The following is a 23,703-nucleotide window of genomic DNA, read 5'->3' as shown; positions in this document are numbered from 1 at the left end:
TCTTGGCTTGCGCAACGCCGCACAGACTTTTCAGCGAGCTATCAACGAGGTTACGCGAGGCCTCGACTTCGTGTTCGCTTACATGGATGATCTCCTCGCCGCAAGTTCATCCGGTTCTGAGAATGAAGCTCATTTGCGCGCTCTTCCACCGACTGGATGAATATGGTCTCGTCATCAACCCGAACAAGTGCCTCTTTGGCGTAGCTACAATCGGGTTCCTCGGCCACCTTGTCACTCCCCAGGGCATTCGGCCCCTTGACAGCAGTCAAAAGTATTCAAGATTTCCCCGCCTCCACGTCACTCAAAAACCTCAGAGAACTCTTGGGCCTCTTGAACTTTCATCGCCGCTTTCTCCCGAAGTGCGCCTCTTTCCTGAAGCCTCTGACTGATCTTTTGGCTACGAAAAAAGATCCTGCTGCGCCACTTCAGTGGACTGAGGACGCTGCCGCAGCATTTGCTGCTGCCAAGAAGGCGCTCGCAGACGCAACTTTGCTCATACATCCAGTTCATGATGCTCCACTGCGCCTCGAGCACTGCAGTTGGCGCAGTTCTCGAGCAGCACGTCTCTAGTTGGCAGCCCCTCGGTTTTTTCTCACAAAATCTGAAGCCACCTGAGACTAAATACAGCACCTTCGGTCGAGACCTGCTCACTAAGTACCTCGTCATCAAGCATTTTCGCCACTTCCTGGAGGGCTGGGACTTTCACGTCATCACGGGCCATAAGCCCTTGACGTTTGGTTTCCAAAGGAACCACAGCACCTACACTGCACGCGAGATCCGCCAAATCTGTTTTATCTCCGAGTTTACAGTCGATCTCCGTCACGTTCTTGGCCCGGAGAATGCTGCTGCTGCTGATGTGCTTTCTCGTATGAGTGCCACGGCGTCTGTATCACCAGTGGACGTGGAGGAGCTAGCGGCTGCATAGCGCAATGATCCAGAGCTGCATCGTCTTCGCTTCTCATCCACGTCCCTCTGCTTCACCGAATGTCCACAGCCGCATTCCTCCCAGTTCATTACGTGCGAGACATCCACTGACGTCTCGCGCCCATACGTACCTTTGGCTTTCCGTCGCGCCATTTTTGATAAACTGCACCACCCGAGCCACCCCGGTATTCGTGCTACGCAGAAGCTGATCACATCTCGTTTCCTTTGACCAAGCATCAATGCCGACGTCCGCCACTGGGCACGAACCTACCGTCACTGCCAGTGTGTCAAAGTTCACTGGCATACCGTCACACCTGCCTCTCCTTTTCGGCCGTATGACGCACGGTTCTCCCACGTTCACATAGACATTGTTACACCACTCCCGTTATCACATGGGACCTCTTACCTGCTCACCTGTGTGGACCGTTTCACCCGCTGGCCCGAGGCGTTGCCCACTGATGACACTACAGCCGAGACCGTTGCTTCGGCCTTCATGGCCGGCTGGGTCTCTCGTTTCGGCTGCCCGTCTGTCGTCACCACCGACCGCGGCCGCCAGTTGCAAACGGCCCTGTTTACTGCTCTTGCTAATATTCTGGGCGTTCGCCACATCCATACGACCGCCTACCATCCTTCGGCCAACGGCATGGTGGAACGTCTGCATCGACAACTGAAGGCTGCCCTTACCACTTATCAGCCAAAGGAACGCTGGTCCAACCACCTTCCCTTCGTCATCTTGGGCATTCGCTCGGCACTGAAGGCTGACCTCGGCAGCTCTTCTGCTGAGCTAGTCTGCGGCGTTCCCCTGCGTCTGCCTGGGGAATTCCCTACTTCCTCCCCTCCGTTAATCCATGACGCTTCCACCTACATCCGAGACCTACGCAACACTATTCGCCACATTACTCCTGCCCCCCCCCCCCCCCCCCTGCCGCCCGTCACCCTCAGTCCCTGTTAGTCAGCCAGGACCTGGCCTCCTGCACCCATGTCTTCATCCGCCGTGACCACGTCCGTCCACCCTTCAGGCCGGCCTACGATGAACCGTTCCGCGTCCTCCATCGTGCGCAGAGTACCTTCGCGTTAGACGTCAAGGGCCGTGAAGACGTCGTGGCTGCTGACCGCCTCAAAACAGCCTACAGTGCCACTCCTCTGCCCGTCGGCCCTACACTCGCTCTCGCTTCGACTGCGCCACCATTGTGCGCAGCTTCCTCCAAGCACATCCGCTGGTCTAATCCTATGACTTCACTCTTAGGGGGGGGGGGGGGAGCCCTGCAGCACCTCTCACGCCGCACTCGGCTCGCAGGCCATGGCACACGGCGCCGGACAATGAAAGGGAAGTTGGGCTAGGCCGCCACAGCGCAAACAAACAGTTCGAACCTCAACGCTGACGTAGCTCCACTTGCGGCCACAGCTGCCGAAAATACGGTGGTACCAGTAGAAAGACGAGGGCTAGGTGGCTGGCCACGCGTCGGATGGTTGGGATTCCGGGGAGCGGTGGCATGGCGTGAACCTCAGCGGAGAATGGCGCGGCAAAGGCGCGAGGACATCGAGCCGCCTGGCAAGAACATCAAGTCGACATTCGATGCTGGCAAGCTGGGAGTGTGCGGCAGTAGTTGGAGGCGGACTGGTCACAGAGCTGACGTAAGGGAGCCGTTAGCAGTGCGAAACACAGTCAGCGAGTTCATCGAGCTTGTGTAATGAAACATCACCCGCAGCTGCGAGGATGGGGACCATGTGTTGGGTAAGACGCTGAAGAAACAACTCACGCAGAAGTGGGTCGTGCTGAGCAGCGGAGTCTCCCTGTAGCTGGCGCATGCGACGGAGGGGTTGCAAAGGGCGGCTGTCACCAAGCCATGTAGCGCTGTGGAGCTGCTGGAGTTTGCTGCGCTCGGGCGCCGCCTTCAACGTGTCGAAGGGCCGAGCTGAGTCCGGCGAGCTGGTGACGTCCACTAAGTCCTCAGCGACGTCACGAGGTGGAGGAACTTGGTCTCCTGGCTGGTGATACGTCGCAGCTGGAAATGTGCCTCAACCTGCAAGAGCCAGGCGCGGGAACTATTGGGCCAAAATGGCGGCAGTCTGACTAGCTGGAACGCGGCCACCGAAGCACTGAGAGGCTGAGCGTTCTGGGACGAGTCGCCGCCGGTAGGAAGGGCGGAAGAGCCAGGGGAATCCATGTAGGATGATGGAGTTGCATGCTCGAAGTCGGGTCGCCAAATCTCTCGGAGCTAAGACGAGGAAGAACCAGCTTCGACAGCGTTGAGGTTCGAACTGTTTACTTGCGCTGCTCGCGCTGCGGCGGCCTAGCCCAACTTCCTCTCTTGTCCGGCGCCACGTGCCATGGCCTGCGAGCCGAGCGCGGCGCGAGGGGCGCTACAACATCAAAGCTTAGGTCCGTGAGCCTTTGAATAACTTCAGTGGGGTCGCTGCTTCTTTGTTTAAATTCGCTGTAACCTTTACGCCAGCTTGCAGGCCGGAATGACAATGAACGATGAAGGGGCTAAAATATCGTTGCTTTAATGCGATAACTTCACCGGCCCCATCGGAAAAGAAAAGCGGTGGCGGCGTGTGTCACATAAATCAGACCACAACTGACGTCCCTTTCGGCACACCAACACCTTCTAATGCTATTGCTCTGCCAACACATAATGTAATCTGGTGTCCCTGTGAAATTTTGCACGCCGGGGCCTAAACTAAATACTGACGCCATGGCAACTGTTCGGCAGCTGATACCGAAACGACAGGAAAGTAAAGTCGAATTATAAACGATTTACTGGGCACAGGCAATTTTCACGTGCTGGTTGATGCTTAATAATATTATCCGCATTATTACGATGAATGAATCAAGGAACGAATGAACGAAAACAAGTTTTTGGAATTGCGGAGGTGGTCGTCTTTAGGCCAGGTTCAAAATGGATTGTTCCCCTTGCCTCCCATCCCTCCATCGTTGGATGTGCGTTTATGTCGATGGTGTCATCTCCCAGGCAGGCCCATACCTGGCCACAGCCCATAGCAGGTGGTAGTGGTCTGCATTCGCTCCCTAGAATTAGCATTGCGTCGACAAGGAGTCGGGCCATCTCGTTGAGTGTCCTGGGGTTATTGAAGGATTGCGTCTGTTTTCTGAATCAATGTATAATAATAATAATTGGTTTTTGGGGAAAGGAAATGGAGCAGTATCTAACATATCGGCGGACACCTGAGCCGCGCCGTAAGGGAAGGGATAAAGGAGGGAGTGAAAGAAGAAAGAGGTGCCGTAGTGGAGGTCTCCGGAATAATTTCGACCACCTGGGGATCTTTAGCATGCACTGACATCGCACATCACACGGGTGCCTTAGCGTTTTGCCTCCATAAAAACGCAGCCGCCGCGGTCGGGTTCGAACCCGGGCACTCCGGATCAGTAGCCCTAACCACTGAGCCACCGCGGCGGGTCTGAGTTAAGTATCTCTTGTTCTTTCGGTGGGCCTCAAGCGCGCCGGTGCCAACGCCCCGCCAAGGTGAAGGAACACAGACAGCCGCGCGGAGAGCTGCTCGGCCCGCTCCTTCAGACAGTCGCCATGGGACAGGGACAGGGTGCGGTCGAAGACAACACCCTAACGGAGGGCTTGAAAGACAAGCTCCTACCGTCGAGTCTGATGCTGGGATGGCTGCGGCGCATCCCCCCACGAGGAGGGGAAAACAGCACACAGATTCATTGTCTCTGCTATCCACTCTCGCCTCCCTATCGACGGGCGGCTCGCTTCTTTGAAGGAGGCGTTGCGCGCCGAGCTATTCACCTGTTTCACGTCCCGGTCGAGCAAATCTCGAGCTGTAGCGTAAGACACTCTTCACCAGAGGAGGCAGAGATGGCGGCGATTGCCCCAGCAATCACAAACCCATCAACTAGAATAATCATCACCGATTCTAAAACTGCAATCAAAGCCTATGACAACGGTCGAGTGTCCAAACAGGCCGGCAAAATTCTGCAAGCACGCAAGGAGAACGTACCTAACGACCTAGTTAGCATAATATGGGCACCCGCCCATAGTGGATTCACAGGGAACGAGGTCGCCCGAGGACTCACACACCGGGCCCTAGCGCAGGCAGACTGCTCCATGTCCAAAAAAGCGAGACTTAACCACATACAGTGAAATTCTAGAACACTACAGAATGGGGAGGACAACCCTGCCCCCCCCCCCCCCCCCATACATCTCTCACAAAGGAAGAAGTAATCTGGCGAAAACTGCCGACGGGTACCTTCCCAAACCCGTATATCCTACACAAATGGCATCCTGGGGTGCACTCTTCCAAATGCAAAAACTGTGAAGGCATAGCGACCCTAAATCACATGCTGTGGGCTTGCCCAGCGCTAAATGGTCTACATGGAAACTAAGAGTCATGGGAATCCTCCCTCCATAGCCAGGAAGAACAAGTCCAAAAACAAGTCATCAGTCAAGCCCAGGCCACCGCCGGAAGTCAACTGATTTCGGCTGACGTCTAGGGGGAGGCGGACGGTGAAAGGGGGAGCTGCGTCTCACCCGATCACCCATACTCTCTGACGGGTGCAAATTAAGTGCTTTCTCTCTCTCGACATAGAACATGAATGTCTTAAACGCGATGCTGCATAAAATAACAAGAAACATTACTTATTGCAGAACTCAAGCAGCAGCATTCAATACTGACGATACTCGGGAAACAACGTGGCATCTCCCAACATAACGGCTTTCACCAGCCGGCACGGACGCGCTGGAATAGAGGTATTGTAGCTTTGCCATTCGTCGACGAAGGTTAAAGCCCGGGATACCTGCGACGTTTTTTTCCGACGATGTTCGCGCGGCAGAAAACGCCGTGGCGGCGCGACACCCGACAGGCGATACATGGAGCGAAAAAGCGGCAGCCCGCCGCCGCGTATATCTCAGCGCGAAAGCAATGTGATCAACAAGTGGCAAATACCATTGAGCGAGGAGCTCTTCAAGAGCAGCGACGCTGACTCCTCTGTCAGAATAACGAAATTGTTCATTTAGACACCACTGTCCTGATTGCAGCACGCGTGCACAGGTATCTACAAGGTTTTGCGTGCTCGAATGCATGCGGTCGCGTACCTTTCTATGCCCGCTCAGCCGTGACTACCATCGGTTGCGGTTTTCTTCGGCACCTTCGCTTCAGGGAGGAAAAGCAAACATTTCGATCCAAGATTCGGTCGTGCTCTCCAAAAAAAAAGTGACATTTCATGTCTCGTGAAGCGTTTATTTTCACGATAATAACATTTCCGTGCCATAAACACAGCACCGCTGGTCGGCCATCGCGGCCATGTTGGCGGCGGCAGCCAAACCGGAAGAGCGCTGCTATTGGCTTGCTTTGGCTGCCGCTTCCGGTCTCGTCGGACGCCGCGCGTCAATATCTGGCGGGGCCAGATGGGCGGCGGCGGGCGTTTTTTTCGAGGCCGCGCGTGGGGCGAAAATCGCCCAAAAAACGCTCCATGTATCCCGGGCTTTAATAAGAAGCATGAACGCCTCAATTTCGAGCCGCCGCGGTGGCTGAGTGGTTATGGTGCTCGGCTGCTGGCCCGAAAGACGCGGGTTCGATCCCGGCCGCTGCGGTTCAATTTCGATTGAGACGAAATTCTAGAGGCCCGTGTACTGTGCGATGTCAGTGCACGTTAAAGAACCCCAGGCGGTCGAAATTTCCGGAGCCCTTCACTACGGCGTCCCTCATACCCTGAGTCGCTCTGGGACGTTAAACCCTCACAAACCAAACCAGCCTCAATTTCGCTTTCAAGCCCCTTCGCTTTTCTGAAAGGCTTGCCCGCAGCGACGCTCAGAAGCGTCGAGCATGCCGGAAACACGACGCAATTTTGTACAAACAAGTTTAGCAAGACATGCTGGACTCTTTCCGAGAAGGCAGCCGTAGTAACGACAACGCCGTTGTTTGATGCCTGTCCAAAACGGCTTCCAAAATAGAGTTCCGCCACACATTTTTTCCCATGGTAAAATATTGATAGGAATTGGGTCTCTCCTGTCTGACTCCAGGCGCTCGAAATTTCCGGAGCCCTTCACTACGGCTTCTCTCATAGCCTGAGTCGCTTTGGGACGCTAAAATTTCATAAACCAAACCAGACTCAATTTCGCGACCCGCAAGGAGTCACGAACGCCCGCCTGATCTTTGCGAGCGCTCAGCCTGGCAACAAACTCACATTTCCGTGACAAGGGTCAGAACACCAGGAGCGGAGAGGTTGCTCTGCGCAGCTACAGCTTCGGACATCTACAGCGGCCCGAGAGCCCGCCGTCGTCTTGCTCTCTCTTCCTTGCCCCTCCCTCTCCCTCGCCTGATTATCTCATGAGTGAATGAAGTTTAGCTAACTGCCGGTCATATAAAGTGTGGCGCCCTCATGCGCCAACCCGACGAATCCAAATTTGTAGTATATGTACTTCGTAAGTACAGGGTTTCAGTTACGGACAATGCGAACATGGACGAAAAAAAAAAGAACACTGTTAAGCATAGCTAAGCGCGGAATACCGTGCAGTAGCACTGGTTACGGTAGGCCCTCAAGCTCCTTGCATGGCTAAACGCGGAATACCGTGCAGTAGTACTGGTTACGGTAGGCCCTCAATCTCCTTGCATGCTGTGAATACGAAAGCATCCCTTGACCTATAGGCCTTTACGCGAAAGGATTTACCATGAAAGCTTTCACCCTAAATGCCTTCGCCCAGGTGAAGGCCTGCCAGGTGTACACACCGGGAGGTTGCCCATAACCTGGTGGTCTGGCGCGCCGCCTGCCAGAAAGCTCGCTCCGCACGTTTCGCTGGTCTTGCCCTTCGTCAGCAGTGAACTGCCACCTCCAGCCACGCTTTGTGTCTCGCCTTATGATTTAGACGGATGATGAAAACTCTCCACATTCTTTTTCGGTCATGATCTTGCCACCTTTAAAGTGAGCGTAGCCGACAGCGGCCGTCATTTTTAACCCAAAGACAGTCGCTTGCACTTGCTGCTACCGCCTGACTGGTTTTCGTACATGGTCAAAAGTTCGCCTAATCACCCATAAACAATTTGCGCCGCCTAACGTTCGCCGTCAGCAACACGTCGCAAAATATGCACAACGTTATCTGTGCTGCTCAAGCTGCAAGGAATGTTGAGATCTCAGCGCTAACAAAGTCTTCTGCGTCACGAAAACCCGCGTGTTCAGCACGAAGCCGTTACGGTGATAGAACAGCACCATTGCCATGCCATTCCCAGAACGCAAGTGAAACGACTTGCTTAAGATGGACCGAACGAGTGAACACAATGCAGGAGCCCGATATTAATCACCGATGCTACGCGATACTATCGGGCAGCTAGCTGGTTGCGCATAGAGTATGGGCTCTTACCTGTCGGTGTCTTCCGGGCTCACCTTCCTTCCACGAACGACTCGAGGGATACCGAAAGAAAAGCGAGACATTCGCCTCTGTTTCGTACAAGCTCGTTCCCGCCGGAAACCCGTGGTGCGGGGTCAGCCGACCAATAGTAGCAGTCCCACATAGATAAAATTTTTCCGAGCAAAAAAAAAAAAGAAAAAAATTAAGGGGGAAAGAAAGCAGACGCTTGTTTATTTCACGAGTGGTCAACGGCATCGTGAAACGACTGCTGTGTCATCCGCTGTTGCTGTCACTCCCCCCCGGAAAGAAAGAAAAAAAAAACACGATGGAAGTCCACAGCTATTGTTAGTGACACATGCAGTGTGGCTCTTTCGCGAGCGAATTTCTTAATCTGAAACATGTGGCAAATATTTTTTTTTATGAACAAACATGCAGTATTGAAAAACGGAGTTACCTGAACTACCCTACCTGAGCCGCGCCATGAACTGGAGGTCTCCTCGATTTGGCTGCACTCACAAAAGTGCCGTGTCAGTGTAGTGCCAGTTCTTGCGGCGCGAGTGTAGCTTGACACTAGTGCTGTCTGCGCAGCGGCCAAATCGAGTGCAACAATTCGAGAGGTTATTCAGACTACCGCTCGAGACGATCTTTTACAGTCCATGCGCGTGATTCAGGCTGCTTCCGTTCTATCAAAAAGTGGCTGCGGGCCCCGGCGCAGATGCCGCGTCTTTCACGGGTACGCGGCCGTCTCAGCGCCGCTCACTAAAACAAGCATGGCCGCGGAGCCGTCTGCTACGGAGCGCGCCAAGCACCTTGCACAAGAAAACTCACCTGAAGGCTAGTGCAGCACGAGGCCAAATCTAGTGCCGAAGTGCAAGTGGCGCTAGCTGCACTGTCAAATCGAGTGCGAGAGTGCAACACTTCCTGAACTGGTGCAGAAAGCGCAGCCAAATCGAGGAGACCGTGGGATGGAGGGAAGTTAGCAGGCCGAGAAAAAAAAAAAAAGGAGGACGCTTAAGCTTCGTCTTTTAAGAGAGAGACGCGACAGCGTGTCGCAGCGTTGCCAAAGGGTACACGGAACGCCACCGCCCGTTCGGCGCGACGCGTGGCCCGTTGGACAATTTAAGGACGCCTGTCTCGCATATCTCGGCCGACACCCGAAACGGGCCGTAAGGGAAGGAAAATGAAATGAACAATTGCTTTTAAGGAAAGGAAATTACGCCTGTCACATTTCTCGCTGGACACCCGGATCGCGCCGTAAGGGAAGGAAATATCGATCAATAGATCATTCAATAGATCAATCAATCCTTAACGCTGTCGTGTTAAAATCCCTTCCGTTACGGCGCGGTTCAGGTGTTAACCGAGATGCACCATTTTTCGCTCACGGCCAAAGACGCCGACACTGGCTTTTCTGCGACACGAGCTCCTTAACGCTGTCGCGTTAGAAAGCGCCGTAATGGCCGGAGTTCTTCGGTTTAATTTTGTACAGCCAGGGAAGTTTAACATGCACCGAAATCGCACAGCGCGCGAGTGTTTTCGCATTTCGCCCGCGGTCGGGATTCGGCCCAGCATGCTCGTCGAACGCCACGACCACTGGCCGAGAAACGACTTCCCGCAAACGCCGCCATTGTGAGGTGTAGGTTTAGTCGAGTTGGCGATTAACCAAAGGCCGTTCAGCACGTGGTAAACGACACTAAAAAGGAGAGACGCGGACAATAATCTCAAAACACGAAAATAAAATTTATTGAACCTGACTTCACACTTCCTTGCAGTGACTGCCAATGCAAAACAAAAGTGGACCAGGAACAAGCAATCAGTAGTCATTAAATGCCATGACAGCTATGCATGTGGCACTCAGTATGACAGAATGAATGAGGGAACAAATTTCCATTTAAAAGCCATGACACAGGTATGCACCCAGCACTCAGTAAGACTGTGAGAGGGAACAAATTTTACTGGTCACAAAATGTCCTTAGCAGTCGTATGAGACCCCAGACAAGGTCACTCACTCCTACAGTGTTTGAGCAAACTTGCAGTTGCTCTAAAGAAGCACAAAGGTGTGCTTGGACTGACCTCCTTCAGTTTTCCTGCCACCACAGGAGTGCATAGGTCTCTCCATAGGGGGGGGGGGGGGCGGGAGGGGGGGAGAAGAAAAAGTTCATGGCAGTGCTTGTTCATGTCTTTTGGGTAGAATGAAACAGTACAGTATAAAATTTGCTCCCCCCTTGGCTACTGGGGGGGCCACTGCCCCTCTGCGCATGCTTATGCCTGCCACGATTATTTAACAATTGGTCAAGTGTTATGACCAACAGTGATACATGTGTCAGAGTTGTCCACAGACCTGTCAAAAGCGCTCGAACGGCGCACCCCTGGTGTGATTTATGAATGGCCTAGGGCATTAAATAAGACCGCATAGTGCATGCACATTGACATGGCTCGTGCTTAACTCCTCATACCTTTAAGCGCTATATAGGGCCCCCCAGGGAGCGGCACCTGTCAATGCAAAATCGAGTGCACCGCCACAGTGCTATGGACATGTGTGTGGATCATTGCACTAACAACTTCCATAGTCCAATGAACGACACCTCTCCCATAGCCTGTTGTTTAGGTATCTGCTGATCTTCTCTGCGTACCTGTGCTATTGCAGAATAGGATCTTACACATCAAGCCCTGCACAAAGTCATTGTACCATTTACAATGGTTTGTTGAAATCTGACACTGCTCCGAACAGAGGCAACCAACCCTCAATGGGTTGGTCACAGAGGTGAACAGACGTGACCCTGCTTCTCAATGGGTACACTACTGTTTCATGCTATGAAAGCAATGTTCAAGAGCACAGCAGTTAAAGGAAGGTAATGAATATTGGGGAAGTAATTTTGGTAAAAGCAATTAAAATGATGTGCCCTTCTGTTTCAGACATCAGCCAGCTGGTTGACAAAGAACAAAACTTGGAGAGCACTGCAGAGACTGCATTAGAGAAATGCAAAAGCATTAGTGTTTGCCGCGACGTTGGTGGCTCCTAGTCGACTTTGGTAGCTCCTTTCCATATGATGTCGTATGGAATGCTCTAGAACTATATGCAAACCTGCATATCATTGCACTTCTCAGACACCGACATTGAGGGCTCCGTGTTTTGCTTTCCTCAAACTGGTTGATGGCGTGACCTCATCAGACGTATGGGATGATGTCACACCCTATGACCTCCCATTAATTACCCCTTTAGTCAGCATAATTAATTATTTCGGCATGTGACCATTATTAATTGGAAATGTTAATTAGTATAATTATGCCTTTTAATTGACATAAGTAATTACTAACTAATGTTGACCAGTGACTAATGGCTGACTCGATATTGTTTAATCACCGACTTTATATGCTTCACCACACCACTCTTCCAGATTTAGCGGACACTTCCGGTGCTGCCGTAGCGTAGTAATGGTTTCGCATTAACAAAGATCCGCAGTCCGTTTACAGTAAGCTCCCTTAAGCTAAGCTGCAACCAGTCGGAGTTTAGGACAGAGATTTTTAACGAGGAATAGACTCCAATCCAATACTGCACTGGCCTACAATTGATTTAACTCACATTGTTTTTCAGGTGATAGAAAACCTAATGTTGAAGCTGTCCAATAATGTAACAGCTGCACTGGAAATGTTATGAAACCTTTTCAGGGTTCTTGTCATTAGCACAAACACGTATGTACCCCAATACTGAAAACAGCAGAGCGCAATGGTGATTGTATCTTGGCAAAAGAGAGAACGTGAAAAGATATGATGTAATGTGCATAAAAGTGAACTGTCACGAGAAAATGAATACAATACATACAAGACGAGACTGCCTCTCCTGTCTTGTATGTGTTGTCCTCATTTTCTCACGCTAGTTTGCTTTTGTTCACATTGTCTCGATACAAGCTAGCTCAAGCAAAATTCTTGTCAAGCAAACCTTCACTGAACAGTGCTATGTTCAACTTGGCACATGCCTTCGGGACCAATGCAATGCTTTATCCTAACCTACACACACTTGCATGCTTTGTTACACATGCATGACTGCATTGACATGTGTGTGTGCTGAGAAAGCTGCTGGAGCTCCACTGTAACACTCATTGATATAAAGGCAATATCGATGAGTGTAACCTGCTTCACATTTCAAGATGCTGAGAAGAGAACATTAACGTAGAAAGCCCTTCTTGTGTTATTAGAAAAGGGAAATGGGAGGGGTAAGACAATGCATCCAGCAAGTATGTCATGCAGTTACATGACAGCTATGCAGGCAGCAACAGTTTTAGGACCGAACACGCATTGCTTGATCTATTTTTGTTCCCTGTGCCAAATAAAGATAAAATTTCTCATTCACATGCAACATCATGCCCAATTCTGCTCATGTAAGGAAAGATCCTTTCATTTGAGCCGTAAGCTATCAGTACCACTAGCTACATAAGCATTGCTGATGACTTCTGCCAAATGTCATGTTCCAGTACAAAAGCCTAAATGGCACATAAACTTCATGAATTTTTGCAGCTGAGAACAACTTGAAAATTAGGTTACCATGGTTGCCAGCAGCCTTTTTCAACTTGGTCAACAAGAGCTGGATGCATAGGTTCATGGCCCTGTTATTTACTTTTAGCTGACGCATCAGTAACGCATCAAATACATCATCATCATCATCAGCTGAAGTCCAGTGTAGGACAATGGCCTCTGCCACATTCCTCCAGCTAATCCTGTCCTGTGGCTAGCTGTGGCCACTTTAGCCCAGCAAACTTCCTAAATTTCTTCCGCCTACTCGGCTATATGCAGTTTTCTGCTATGTTGCCTTCTCCTGGGATCCACTCCATTACCCTTAACGACCATCAGTTGTTTTGCCATTGCATTACATGCACGATCGATGCCCATTTCTTCTTCTTGATCTCAACTAGGATATCATTAACTCCTGTTTGTTCCCTCGTCCGCTATGCTCTCTGCTGTGCCTTGTCTGAAAGCATTCCTTCCAAGGGGTTTCCGTTACCTGAATGCTGAAGCTGAACATCCTCATTCTCCACACAGGCACTTTGCAGGTCTATCAATGTTCGACTTAGCACCTCACATAGAAGGTGGCACAGTGCAGGCTTTCAAGATGGCTAATGTAAATCTCTGAAAGGTTACCATAATTACCTACTTGTAGAGTACTGCTACTTTGTACTGCTAATTTGACAGCCCTGTTTACACCAGTTGCATTAATACTTGAATGATACAACCCCCACCAATGTAATGACTACAAGGACCTCTAGGGCACCTCAAATAAATAAATAAAGAAATGAATAAATAAATTATTAATTGAATGAATGAATAAATAAGGAAATACACAGAATAGAGATAAAACACAATGGTAACAATCATGGCCAGGACATGAATAGATGAACAAAAATACACACAGTGACACTTGCCTTTCTTGACTTTTTTCACCTGTTATTGCTGTGCAGACATGCAGACATACAGGTGGAAAAATGAGCGCATCAACGTCACACACAACTACACTTTTTGTAATATTGTGCTCCTCACACATAAGCCATGAAAGAAGCACCTTTTCAAGCAAACTTGAGTTAAAGTAGCCCATCATTCCAGCAGTGATGTTCCATTTGGGGAATTTTCCCTTTTCCAGAAACTTTGGGGAGTAAAACTTGGCAAAAAGAGAATTTTTAGAACTGAAATTGTCTCACTTTTTCTAAGTTGCTTGAGTTTGATTTAAAGCTGGTGCAGGGAAAAGAGACTCGAATAAAGAAGGAGTTTTTGGTAATGGCATGGAACAACACTGCATTCCAGGTACCTTTGGCAGGTATTATCTCCAAGCGGAGGGGCAGTAGTACATACTGTATTGCACCTCTGGAGAAAAGTAATGGATGTGTTATGCAAACGAAGAAATGCAGTCACTGGCTAAGTCAGAGATGACAGAATTGATGTTTTGGAGTGCGAGTGGCTTCCTTGACACTGCGAACATAGAGCTCGCATGGCCTCTGAAACATCATTTCCATCACTACTTATTCCATCAGTGACTGAATTTCTTTGTTTCCATAATAATACCAAAATTTCACCGAGCTCCTGGCTACAAGGCAATGCGAAGTGTCCAGAATCGTATAGTAAAATTACTGCTCAACAGCATTCTGACAACCTTTCTACATCATTACCCTCATCACAACTACATCCACTGCAGGGCCCTATCCCTGCAAACCCTCATCTACTCATATGACTCTCTGTCAGTACCTTCTATGCTTTGCTCCTTTTCGGAACCAATCAGTTTCCCCGAGGGACTGTCATTCATCTGCCCTCTGCTTTACACGACCTGCTCATGTTCATTTCTTCGAAATTTCACCTTAGATATCACTAAATCCCCTTTGTTTTCTAAACCACTCTGCTCTCTTCCTGTATCTTACCTTTCCTCCTATAATTTTCCTTTCCATTGCTTGCTGTCTAGTCCTGAATTTAAGTTCAACCCTTTTCTTTAGCCTTCATATTACTGCCTCATGGTTGAATATTTCCTCATGAGGGATCCTGGTAGCATGCTGGTGGTTTACACTCCAGAAAATTATTCTTTAGTTCATGACTTATGAAACAGATAAAAACAATCGCTCTGTGATGACAGGCAGAGGAAAATTCTGCATTTACAACACCGGATGCGGCATTTGGATGCGTACCGTTCACATCTGCACCGTTGTGCATTTATTGTGTTCAAAAGTTAGGGCCAATGGTTGCTTCCAACATAGTCAGTGCTTAAGGTCTGGCTCCATAGAGGGGGTCTCAAGCGCTTTGACAAAGGGGAGAAATAATTTTTAAACGTCGTTGTTTGCTCAATTTATGACACAGACCCTAAACAAATGATTCCCATGCTCTACCTGTGTGCTGACTGTAGTGTAGCCTTGGAGCTGAGTGGCTAGCTCTGGACTTACTCGTGGTAGGGTTTCCTTTTTTCACCCGGCTCTTGTGCAGTGCTCCCCACTGTATTTTTCTCCTTTCCAGGTTTTATAAAACACGCTAATGATTCTTGCTAAAAACCACAGCGAAATTTTCAAATCGATAGAGAAGAAATGTTCCAACCACCACTGACAAAAAGCATAAAAAATGGTTGCTTGCTTCAGATTCATGCAGTCTACATGCAGATCTCTTTTCAATATTAGTGGTGGGTCTAAGACCGTCAGAGACCCTCCTGACTTTATGCACTGATTACAGCGCACTGTGTTTGTCGGCAGCAACTCAGTGTTGTGAGAATTCCTAGCAACCATCTAACGGCCTTCATTGCTCGGTTGTCCACACTTCCTTGGAAGTGCTTTTCCATTGGCTATTTTCATGAACAACGCTCCAGCGCTGAAATCGTCCAACGTTCATCTTGTAGAAGCACAGTTTTCAAAACCTGTAAGTAATAAACCCACTTCGTACCCCATTTTCCCTCAAAAACTATGCACAAGGGCTAGAAAACAGCATTTTGATATTTTTGGCATTAAGGCACCATGCCCATGTTTGTAAATGTGCCAATCTGAATGTTCACCGCAGCAATTTTTCTTCGTCTATGACGATGAAAATTGGTGTGCTGTTTCTACATTAACCTACTCACACATTACTAGTGGTAAATTGCATCATTCACTACCATTTGAAAAGAGAGCAGTCAAAAATAAAAGCTACTTTACTCGCCCCACACAAAACAACGTGATAACCATCTTTACTTCTTTTTACAAACACATTTCGCTGCAGCTGCAAGAGAGGCATTACAAACTTGATAGAGAGTGTCAAAATGTTAAGAGTGCAGAATTCAAAGGTGGAAACCGCCTTGTATACGAAAATATGAGCATGCTTAGGTCACGTCCACATATGTGGACACAGCGCCTGAAAGGGATAAGGATCGCCTGAGTCGGCGTCCTTTCACTGACCATACTACGCTGCTCATGCGTGCATTTCTGACAAAATTTTACATTACAAATTATGACTGTATTGAACTCAACAATATTTTACCTACGATATGAGGTTTGACTGTATAAGCTGCACTGAAAGACATACTGCCCTGAAGCAAAATCAAGCATCTTCTAGACTTTTATACCTTATTTGTGGAACACAGGGGACAAGCAAATGCAAGCATGCTTCAGTTTTGAGACTGTGAGCTGGCACCTTTTGTTACAAAAAAAAAAAACACGGAAAGGAAAGGAGGCACCGTAATTTGAGCTAATATAGCAACTCCTAGCATGCTTCACAAGCCTGCTGTAATGTTTGTGCATGCCCAGGGTGAATTAGGCCAGCCTCTGTCTAAATTATTGTTTTGTGTCCCACTATACTCGTAGCTGTCAGCCCCAGGTGGATGATGTATCTGTGATACCATGCAGTTTGATTCTGTCAGGCAATATCCTATCTATATTCCAGTGTTGGCGGTAACGTGTTTTTTCGGTAACTAACCGTAAGAACCGGAATATAGGTCGAACTTTTTTTCAAAAAACCATGGTGAAAAGTCGACCCCCGTCTTATATACCAGTCATTGGCGGAAAAACAACGGAAGTCTTGCAACAATGGGCGGCTGAAGTCAACAGCCTCCATCAGCATCGCCATCAGCAGCAGTGCCGCCATTTTGGGTTTCCATAGGCGCAAAGCGGAAGCTGACGGCAATTTACCGTCGCCTTCAAGAAAAACGCGATTGAGTATGCAGAAGCTCACGGGAACCTGGCGGCACAGCGCGAATTTGGAGTATCCGAAAAGAGCATTCAGTACTGGCGGAGACAGAAGCTGCGTATTACAACTTGCAGCAACCAGAAGAAAACATCATTTCTTGTGTGGACCGCAGCGTATTCAGAATTGGAAGGAAAGGTTGCGCTGCTTGGAAGATCGCTGCCTGTGACTGACGAATGCATCTGCGTGAAAGCGGTAGAGATCGTGCGTGCCTCTAGACTCACGAGGGCGCAATTCAAAGGCTCGCCATCCTGGGTGCGGTGATTCGTGAAGAGGAAGGGCTTTGCTGTACGGCGCCGTACTTGCGTGTGCCAGAAACAAACACGCGGGTCGATGGGTGCGCGATATTGCTAAAAAATTTGCCGGGTGTACATACGAGCAGCATTTAAATGAAAATAAATACTGTCACCATTGTGCAACCTGTCGAGTCGCATTTGTTTCAAGGTAAGGGTGTCTTTTGGTACTTTTTCCATTGAAAAGGATTTTTTTTATTTTTAGAATTGGTTAGTTAAGGGGCCGACTTATATTCCGGTCCGACCTATAGTCTGGTTTTTACGGTAATAACGTACTTGTTACCATCTCGCAACTGTAACAGGTAACATACTTACGTTAACATTTTTCGGTAACGTGAGGCGTTACTAGTTACTTTTTGTTCCAGTTGTCAACCGCTCCGGCCCCTTTTTTTTACAAAAAAAAAAGCACAGAGCCCCCAGTCATGTTGCAAATAAACAAACAGGTGCTCTCGGTGACCTTTGTTGCGGCTCGCATGTATGCCAGAAAACACCTGGCTTTGACGACGCGCCCAACTAAAAGAAAAAGAACACCTGTAACGCACGAGCACGCATTCACACACTTCCTTCACCTATATACCTCCCGCTCCCAAACCACTCACACACACAATTCTCTACAGAGTGGAAGCATGCCGAGCATTTGGGAACATTACTTTTTCAGAATTACTGTAAATTGGCTGAGAGTTCAGCGATGTTTTCTTTTGAAGTTAGAGTTGATGATGAAGTGTCATTTTGTGTTTAAGTTCACATTCATAAAATGGCTTCACCATGTGTCACAGAGTCAGCATCCATCACATGTAACTCTACAGGCAAATTTAGGCCATTATAACATTGCTAAGCTTCTGCACATTTCTGCATTCTCGTTAAGTCATTGAAGTATTCTCGTTAAATCACGATTTTTCATAAAATGGTTGTTTGGGCTAGGAGTTTCATGTTAAATATGAGCTTTATAAAATTGATATCTTCAGTTCTTAAGGCAAAGGTGCACAATTAAAATTTATGGCCATGAAGTAACAGCAAACTAAGCTGCGGTACTTTTTTTCGGTAACGGTAATAGTAACGCATTACTTTTTTTTGTAGGTAACGTAGGGCGATAACGCGTTCCTTTTTTCTTAGCGTAACGAGCAACATATTTAGTTACTTTTTTTCAGTAACGCCTACAACACTGCGATATTCTTATGCTGCAGCTGCTGTTCAGCATTTCCCTTGGCTAACCAGTTCCCAAAAACATTTTCTTCACAGACTCCAAGGATTGCTAACGTTTGCATAGACAGCTATAGGCGTGTGCAACATAGCCCTTTAATTTTGTTAAACTCGTCATAAATTAAAAATGCTATTCACAAGATATATTAAACTCATGCAGTTAAGGGCTCCTAAAATACCCATAACTCAGTGTGTGTGCGCGCGTGTGTGTGCGTGCGTGCAACAGCAGTATTGAAAAGGTAAGTTACCTGCTTGCACTGTAACTGTGAATTAAAACTTTTCAACACTCGAGCTTTTGAACAGGATGAAAGAAAGGGTGGTTTATGTGTTTCCTTTAACCTGCAATAATTCAAACTCAAAGACAAATTAATGCACAGTTTGAAGTGACAGAACTTCTTTCATACAGCCAGTGTTGGCGAAACAAAAGTGCGTGCTCTTCGATTAAGCCGGAAGTTCGGATTAACATGATTTTACTATGCTGTTTGAGTTGGCACTTTATATGTGCACATTCCTTCAAGTTCTGCGCAGCTTTCAGAAAGGAGGGTCATGTGACAATGGGCAGTATATCCTCACTAGCCAGTAAGTACTTGTGACAATGCTTACTGGTCGTGAGGTGATCACGTGAGGCCATTACCGAAGTGATGGTTTCATAGAGTTTTTGGTTACTGTACAATACTACTGTGATGCCATCATAAACCCAATAAAACTGCCGCCGCAAGAAAAGAAAAGCATCAGACATGAATCTACTGCCACTGACAACTGCAGGTTACATAAAAGGCTTGTTCTTAAGAAGGATGCGGTAGTTAAAGCTACTTTAATTATTTTTGTAAGAAATGAAATGAAATTTGACACAAATACACAAATTTTCATTTACATTTCTGAACTCAACCTTACTTTAAACTAGCTTTATAGTTACTCAGTAACTAAATTTAACACCCCCACAAAATAAAACCCAGGGTGGTAAATAATTAAGAAAGCGCCGAAGTTTTTATCTCAACATGCTTACTAAATACTATTTTGTGCAATAAAGCAATTAATTGTTTCTTTATATGCCAAGAACTGAAGGCAATTAAAATACAGCATGCATATTTACATGAAAACGTGTTAGAAAAATAACTTCGAAAGACTATAGCACGCATGCATTAAGATGTCAAAGGCTTTCTCGCAATCCTCAATCCCTCAGGATTAATTCACAAAGGACAATCATTCTTCTTTCACTTGCTACGAAATGCCAAAGGGTTGAGTGATAGTAATCGCAAAAAACTGAAAGCTGAGAAAATCAACCTTAAAGTTCATTCCCTATTTAATTGCCTCGTTTGATTTTGCTTTTGGTCACAGAAATACAGCACTGCAGCCTCATTCGAAATTTCGTGCTGTTTTCAAACATGTAATTGCTGTTCTAATACGGCAATTCATTCTCAAGATATTGAACATTTATAACACTGATAAACAATTTGAAAAAAAAAAAGACTCATTAGAAATCTATTCTTAACAAGAGCCTAGATACTCTGATGTGTAAGGAATGCAATATTAAAGTACCTTTCAGATTAAACCATCAGTGATTTAACAGTGCAACCTTGCACAATAAAGATGGTTGATGAGTGGTCCAAATTTGAGCATGCAAAAAATTTGCACACATAACGTAAGGAACCTGCTTGCAACAAAGCATGATTTGATCAACTGGTTAGCATGATACAAAATAAGTTACCAATCAATGTGCTTAGATTCCAAGACACTCTCGAGATACTTCCTGTAGAGTTGCAAACAGTCCAAGATATGTGCTTTGAGAAAATAAACCAATATGGGCAAAGTTCGATTAATTCAAAAGTACTCAAAAATATGCACATATACTTCAAAATTTACATAGCCAAATTACCAATACCATTCCAGGCATATTACCACCAAAGTGCTATATTTTTCAATTCTCTTTATCAATGCTTTGCATGCACACTTGAACTCTGATGCCAATTTTCAGCATTGGTCCTTTTCCATTACGTGCTTTGTGTTCTGCAAAGGCAGAAGCTATACTGAGCTTTCTTAGAACACTTAAGCCCTTTCATTCCCAACATGGAATTTCGTCACAACTTCAACCGTAGCTGCTTGAAAGTTGAATAGAGAAGCATGAAGCACCTTTGGCACCAATGCTGTCATCATTATCTGCAGGCTTTCATTGCTGTTTTGTATTTTGCCATGCTGGCACTAGTCAAGCAACTTCCTGTCAGCGGGTGCTGATATAGGAGAAAAAGTACCTTGTAAACATGGGGAGGCAGGTTGTAACGATGCAAGGGGAAGCTGTTCCCTGGATCTTGCCATATTCTGGAGACACCAGAAGCTGTGGCCTGCTCGACAAAAGGCATGGTTTGACACACCAACATTCGATGCAACACTGCGATGTGCAGCGATCACAACCTTGGTCATGGCCTCTACATCCCCCAAGTGCGACCTTATCGTCATTGTCAACCCATATATGTCGCTGCAATGCCTCCTGCCACTGTCCTCCAATTAACGCAGTCCTGTGACAGCTGCAACCATCCTACCTCCCCAAACTTCCTAGTCATGTCTGCTCACGTGATTTTCTGCCATCCCTATGCTACATTTACCTTCTGTTGGAATCCATTCAGTTACCCTAAATAATCACTGGTTACCTCTGCTCTGCAGTACATGGCCTGGCCATAGCTGTTTCCTCTTACTGATCTCTGCTAGGATATCATCAACTCGCTCCTGTTCCTTAATCGACTATGTTATCCTTCCTGCTCTGTAATATTACCCCTATCATTTCCCTTTCCATAACTTGTTGTCTGCAATAGCATTTCAGGCTATTTCGTCATCCTTGTTGAGCGTGACTTAAAAGACCAATACGGGACAAGCTTTAATAAAGACACCTAACAAGTGTTTCCTTTCCCCAGATGTACTCAGAACTCTAAACAATTTAGGCTTAACCACAACGAGGCTGTGTAGAGCTCTACCCATGCATTTTTGAACATGATTCAAGCAGTCTTCTTTCTGGATGGGGTGTAGCTGTACACCTAAACACCCTAAAGAGCTAGGAGGAATGTATTGCTGAAGCAACCTGAAAAAAAAAAAAAAAGTCGTATAACACAGGCTGTTCTCTTGCAGAGATATCCGGAATGATACAAGACCAACCTGTAGCTCCATCTCCCCAGCTTTGTTTTCTGGAACTTATGATTTAGGTTCCTTTTGCACCCTGGAATCTGGCCTTCTTAATGCTTCATTTCATAATCTATCACATTCATACTTGCTTTTTCCTGGAGCTTCACTTTTTCTGGTGACGTGATCCATGTCGGCCACTCCTCCCCAAAAGATGCATTTTTCTTCTTGGCTTAGTGGCTTTTCTTCTTTCTTCTTGGGCTTGGTCCAATCTTGGGGAGGGGTAGTTTCCCGCCTGTAGTCTTCTTAGTATCTTGCACTCTCTCTAGCTTAGCTCCTTCCTGTCTGGAACGAGATTCTAGGGTGCAATAGGAACTGGCCCGCCTGGCAGCTGCAGCATCACTTAAATTTAAGTGTTAGTCTAGTAGTAAAAACAACCCCTACTCCTCTCCCGGAGGCCCGCGTGCCGTGCCGGAGAGGACAGGTGGGGGGGCTGGTTGAAACAATAAAGTTATTCTGAACTGAATTGAACTAATTTAGAATCCATGCTGGGTAACACAGAAATTAGGTAGCACAGAAATCAGACAATACCCCCAGTCCAATGTAAATCCCGTGAAAAAAAATTAAATTTTATGTACTTATACATACTGCAGCCCTTTTAAGGCTATAGAATGAGCAGGCATTAAAATAAAGACCAAGGAGGAATGCCCCTATTCATTTGGGGCAGAGCACCCGCATGCTGCGCTGCATGAGACCACAGTGTTATTAGGATCCCCCAGGCCCTTTCATGTAAACCTGCGTGCATAAAAGTACTTAAGCTGCAAAAACGTGCAGTGTATATGAGGACTCATGTTCATAGTATTCCAGCGCAACGGCACATAGCCAAGGAAACGAAGACTGAAAAGAAGAAGGACGAACACAGCGCTGTGTTCGTCCTTCTTTTCCGTCTTCTTTTCCTTGGCTATGTGCCGTTGCGCTGGAATACTATGAACGTGAATCAAGGATACCAACTAGCCCAAGAACTGACTCTACTGAATTATATGAGAGCCTGTTTCTCATACTCTGGCTTAGTAGACAAGCGCCTTAACCACTGAGCCACCACAGCGGGTTCAGTGATGGCTGTGTTGGGGACCCCTTGAGCACCCATAAAATGACTAAGGAGCTCAGGAGAGGTGCACAGAAGTATTTTGATACTTCCAGCTAGCTGTGAACACGAATTATAGAGACACTGGGTACAAGTTAAGTTCAAACACATTGACAGATTACACACATTGTTACAACAAAGACGCTTCTCTCATTACTTTCAGCATGAGGTTTCATAAGCTGGAAAGCCTGAGAAATGAAATACAGATGCTGACATTGCCGGCCGATTTCACATGTAGACTGTGGTGCGTTGACATTTTTTTGTGTGTGTGCGCGTGTGTGTGTGTGGATCCTAGAGGCTCAGCTGGAACGCCATTCACTTCAAAATGGTGGCTATCGTGTGCTTTTCAAATCTGGATTGATTGGCGGGCAGATTTTAAATGCAATTTTCTCGGCAATAAATAGGTCTTTGCCTGCCAAACAAACAAACGTTCACATTTGAAAAAAGCGCAAACTGACGGGGAAAACAGGAAGAAATGACGACGCAGGTGCTGTGTTGTCATTTCTTCCTGTGTTTTCCCTGTCAGTTGTTCGTGCTTTTTTCAAATAAGAACTTCAACTAACTCGCCCAACTTTTGGTACTACTAAACATCAATGTGCCCAAGACAGCGACAGAATCAATTTTTACTAAGAGCAAAAAATGGATAGTTTTCCCCAGTGCCCCTGATGTGGGGACTAAGGAAAACTGCATACAATATTCAGCTGCTTTTCGAAACTAGAGTTTAAAGTCTCATACAATTTCTTTGTGAAAAATTTCATCCTTTAAGTCCATTTACATTTTTTACACTCCAGCCACTGGTGATGTCATCCACGATGTCACCATTAAAACTTGATTGGGAGAATTTCAGGGTACTGAGCCGGAGTACCCGGGTTCGAAACTGACCGTGGTGGCCGTGTTTTGATGGAGGCAAAATGCAAAAGGCGCCCATGTGCTGTGCGATGTCAGTGCATGTTAAAGATCCCCAGGTGGTCCAAATTATTTCCCCGACCTCCACTACAGCACCTCTTTCTTCCGTCCTTCTTTCACTCCCACCTTCCTCCCTTCC

General features: G+C 47.2%; 1 protein-coding gene across 3 annotated transcripts in view; it reads right to left on the bottom strand.

Annotated features, from left to right (window-relative positions):
* The window catches only part of LOC144101246 (uncharacterized), a 49,746-nt gene that overhangs the window by 12,946 nt on the left and 13,097 nt on the right, over positions 1 to 23,703 (bottom strand). The window contains exon 4 of one of the 3 annotated variants that reach the window (XM_077634324.1): positions 20,656 to 20,745. In XM_077634324.1, the coding sequence (XP_077490450.1) occupies positions 20,656 to 20,666 (11 nt within the window). In that variant the 5' untranslated portion in view covers positions 20,667 to 20,745. Of the gene's footprint in view, positions 1 to 8,255; positions 8,488 to 20,655; positions 21,449 to 23,703 lie in introns of those variants that run through there. The other 2 variants (XM_077634325.1, XM_077634323.1) reach the window with 2 other exon arrangements.

Source organism: Amblyomma americanum, chromosome 8 (assembly GCF_052857255.1).
Source record: "Amblyomma americanum isolate KBUSLIRL-KWMA chromosome 8, ASM5285725v1, whole genome shotgun sequence".
NCBI lineage: Eukaryota > Metazoa > Arthropoda > Arachnida > Ixodida > Ixodidae > Amblyomma > Amblyomma americanum.
The sequence above is the reverse complement of the archived record's forward strand: the minus strand, read 5'-3'. Positions and strand labels throughout refer to the sequence as shown.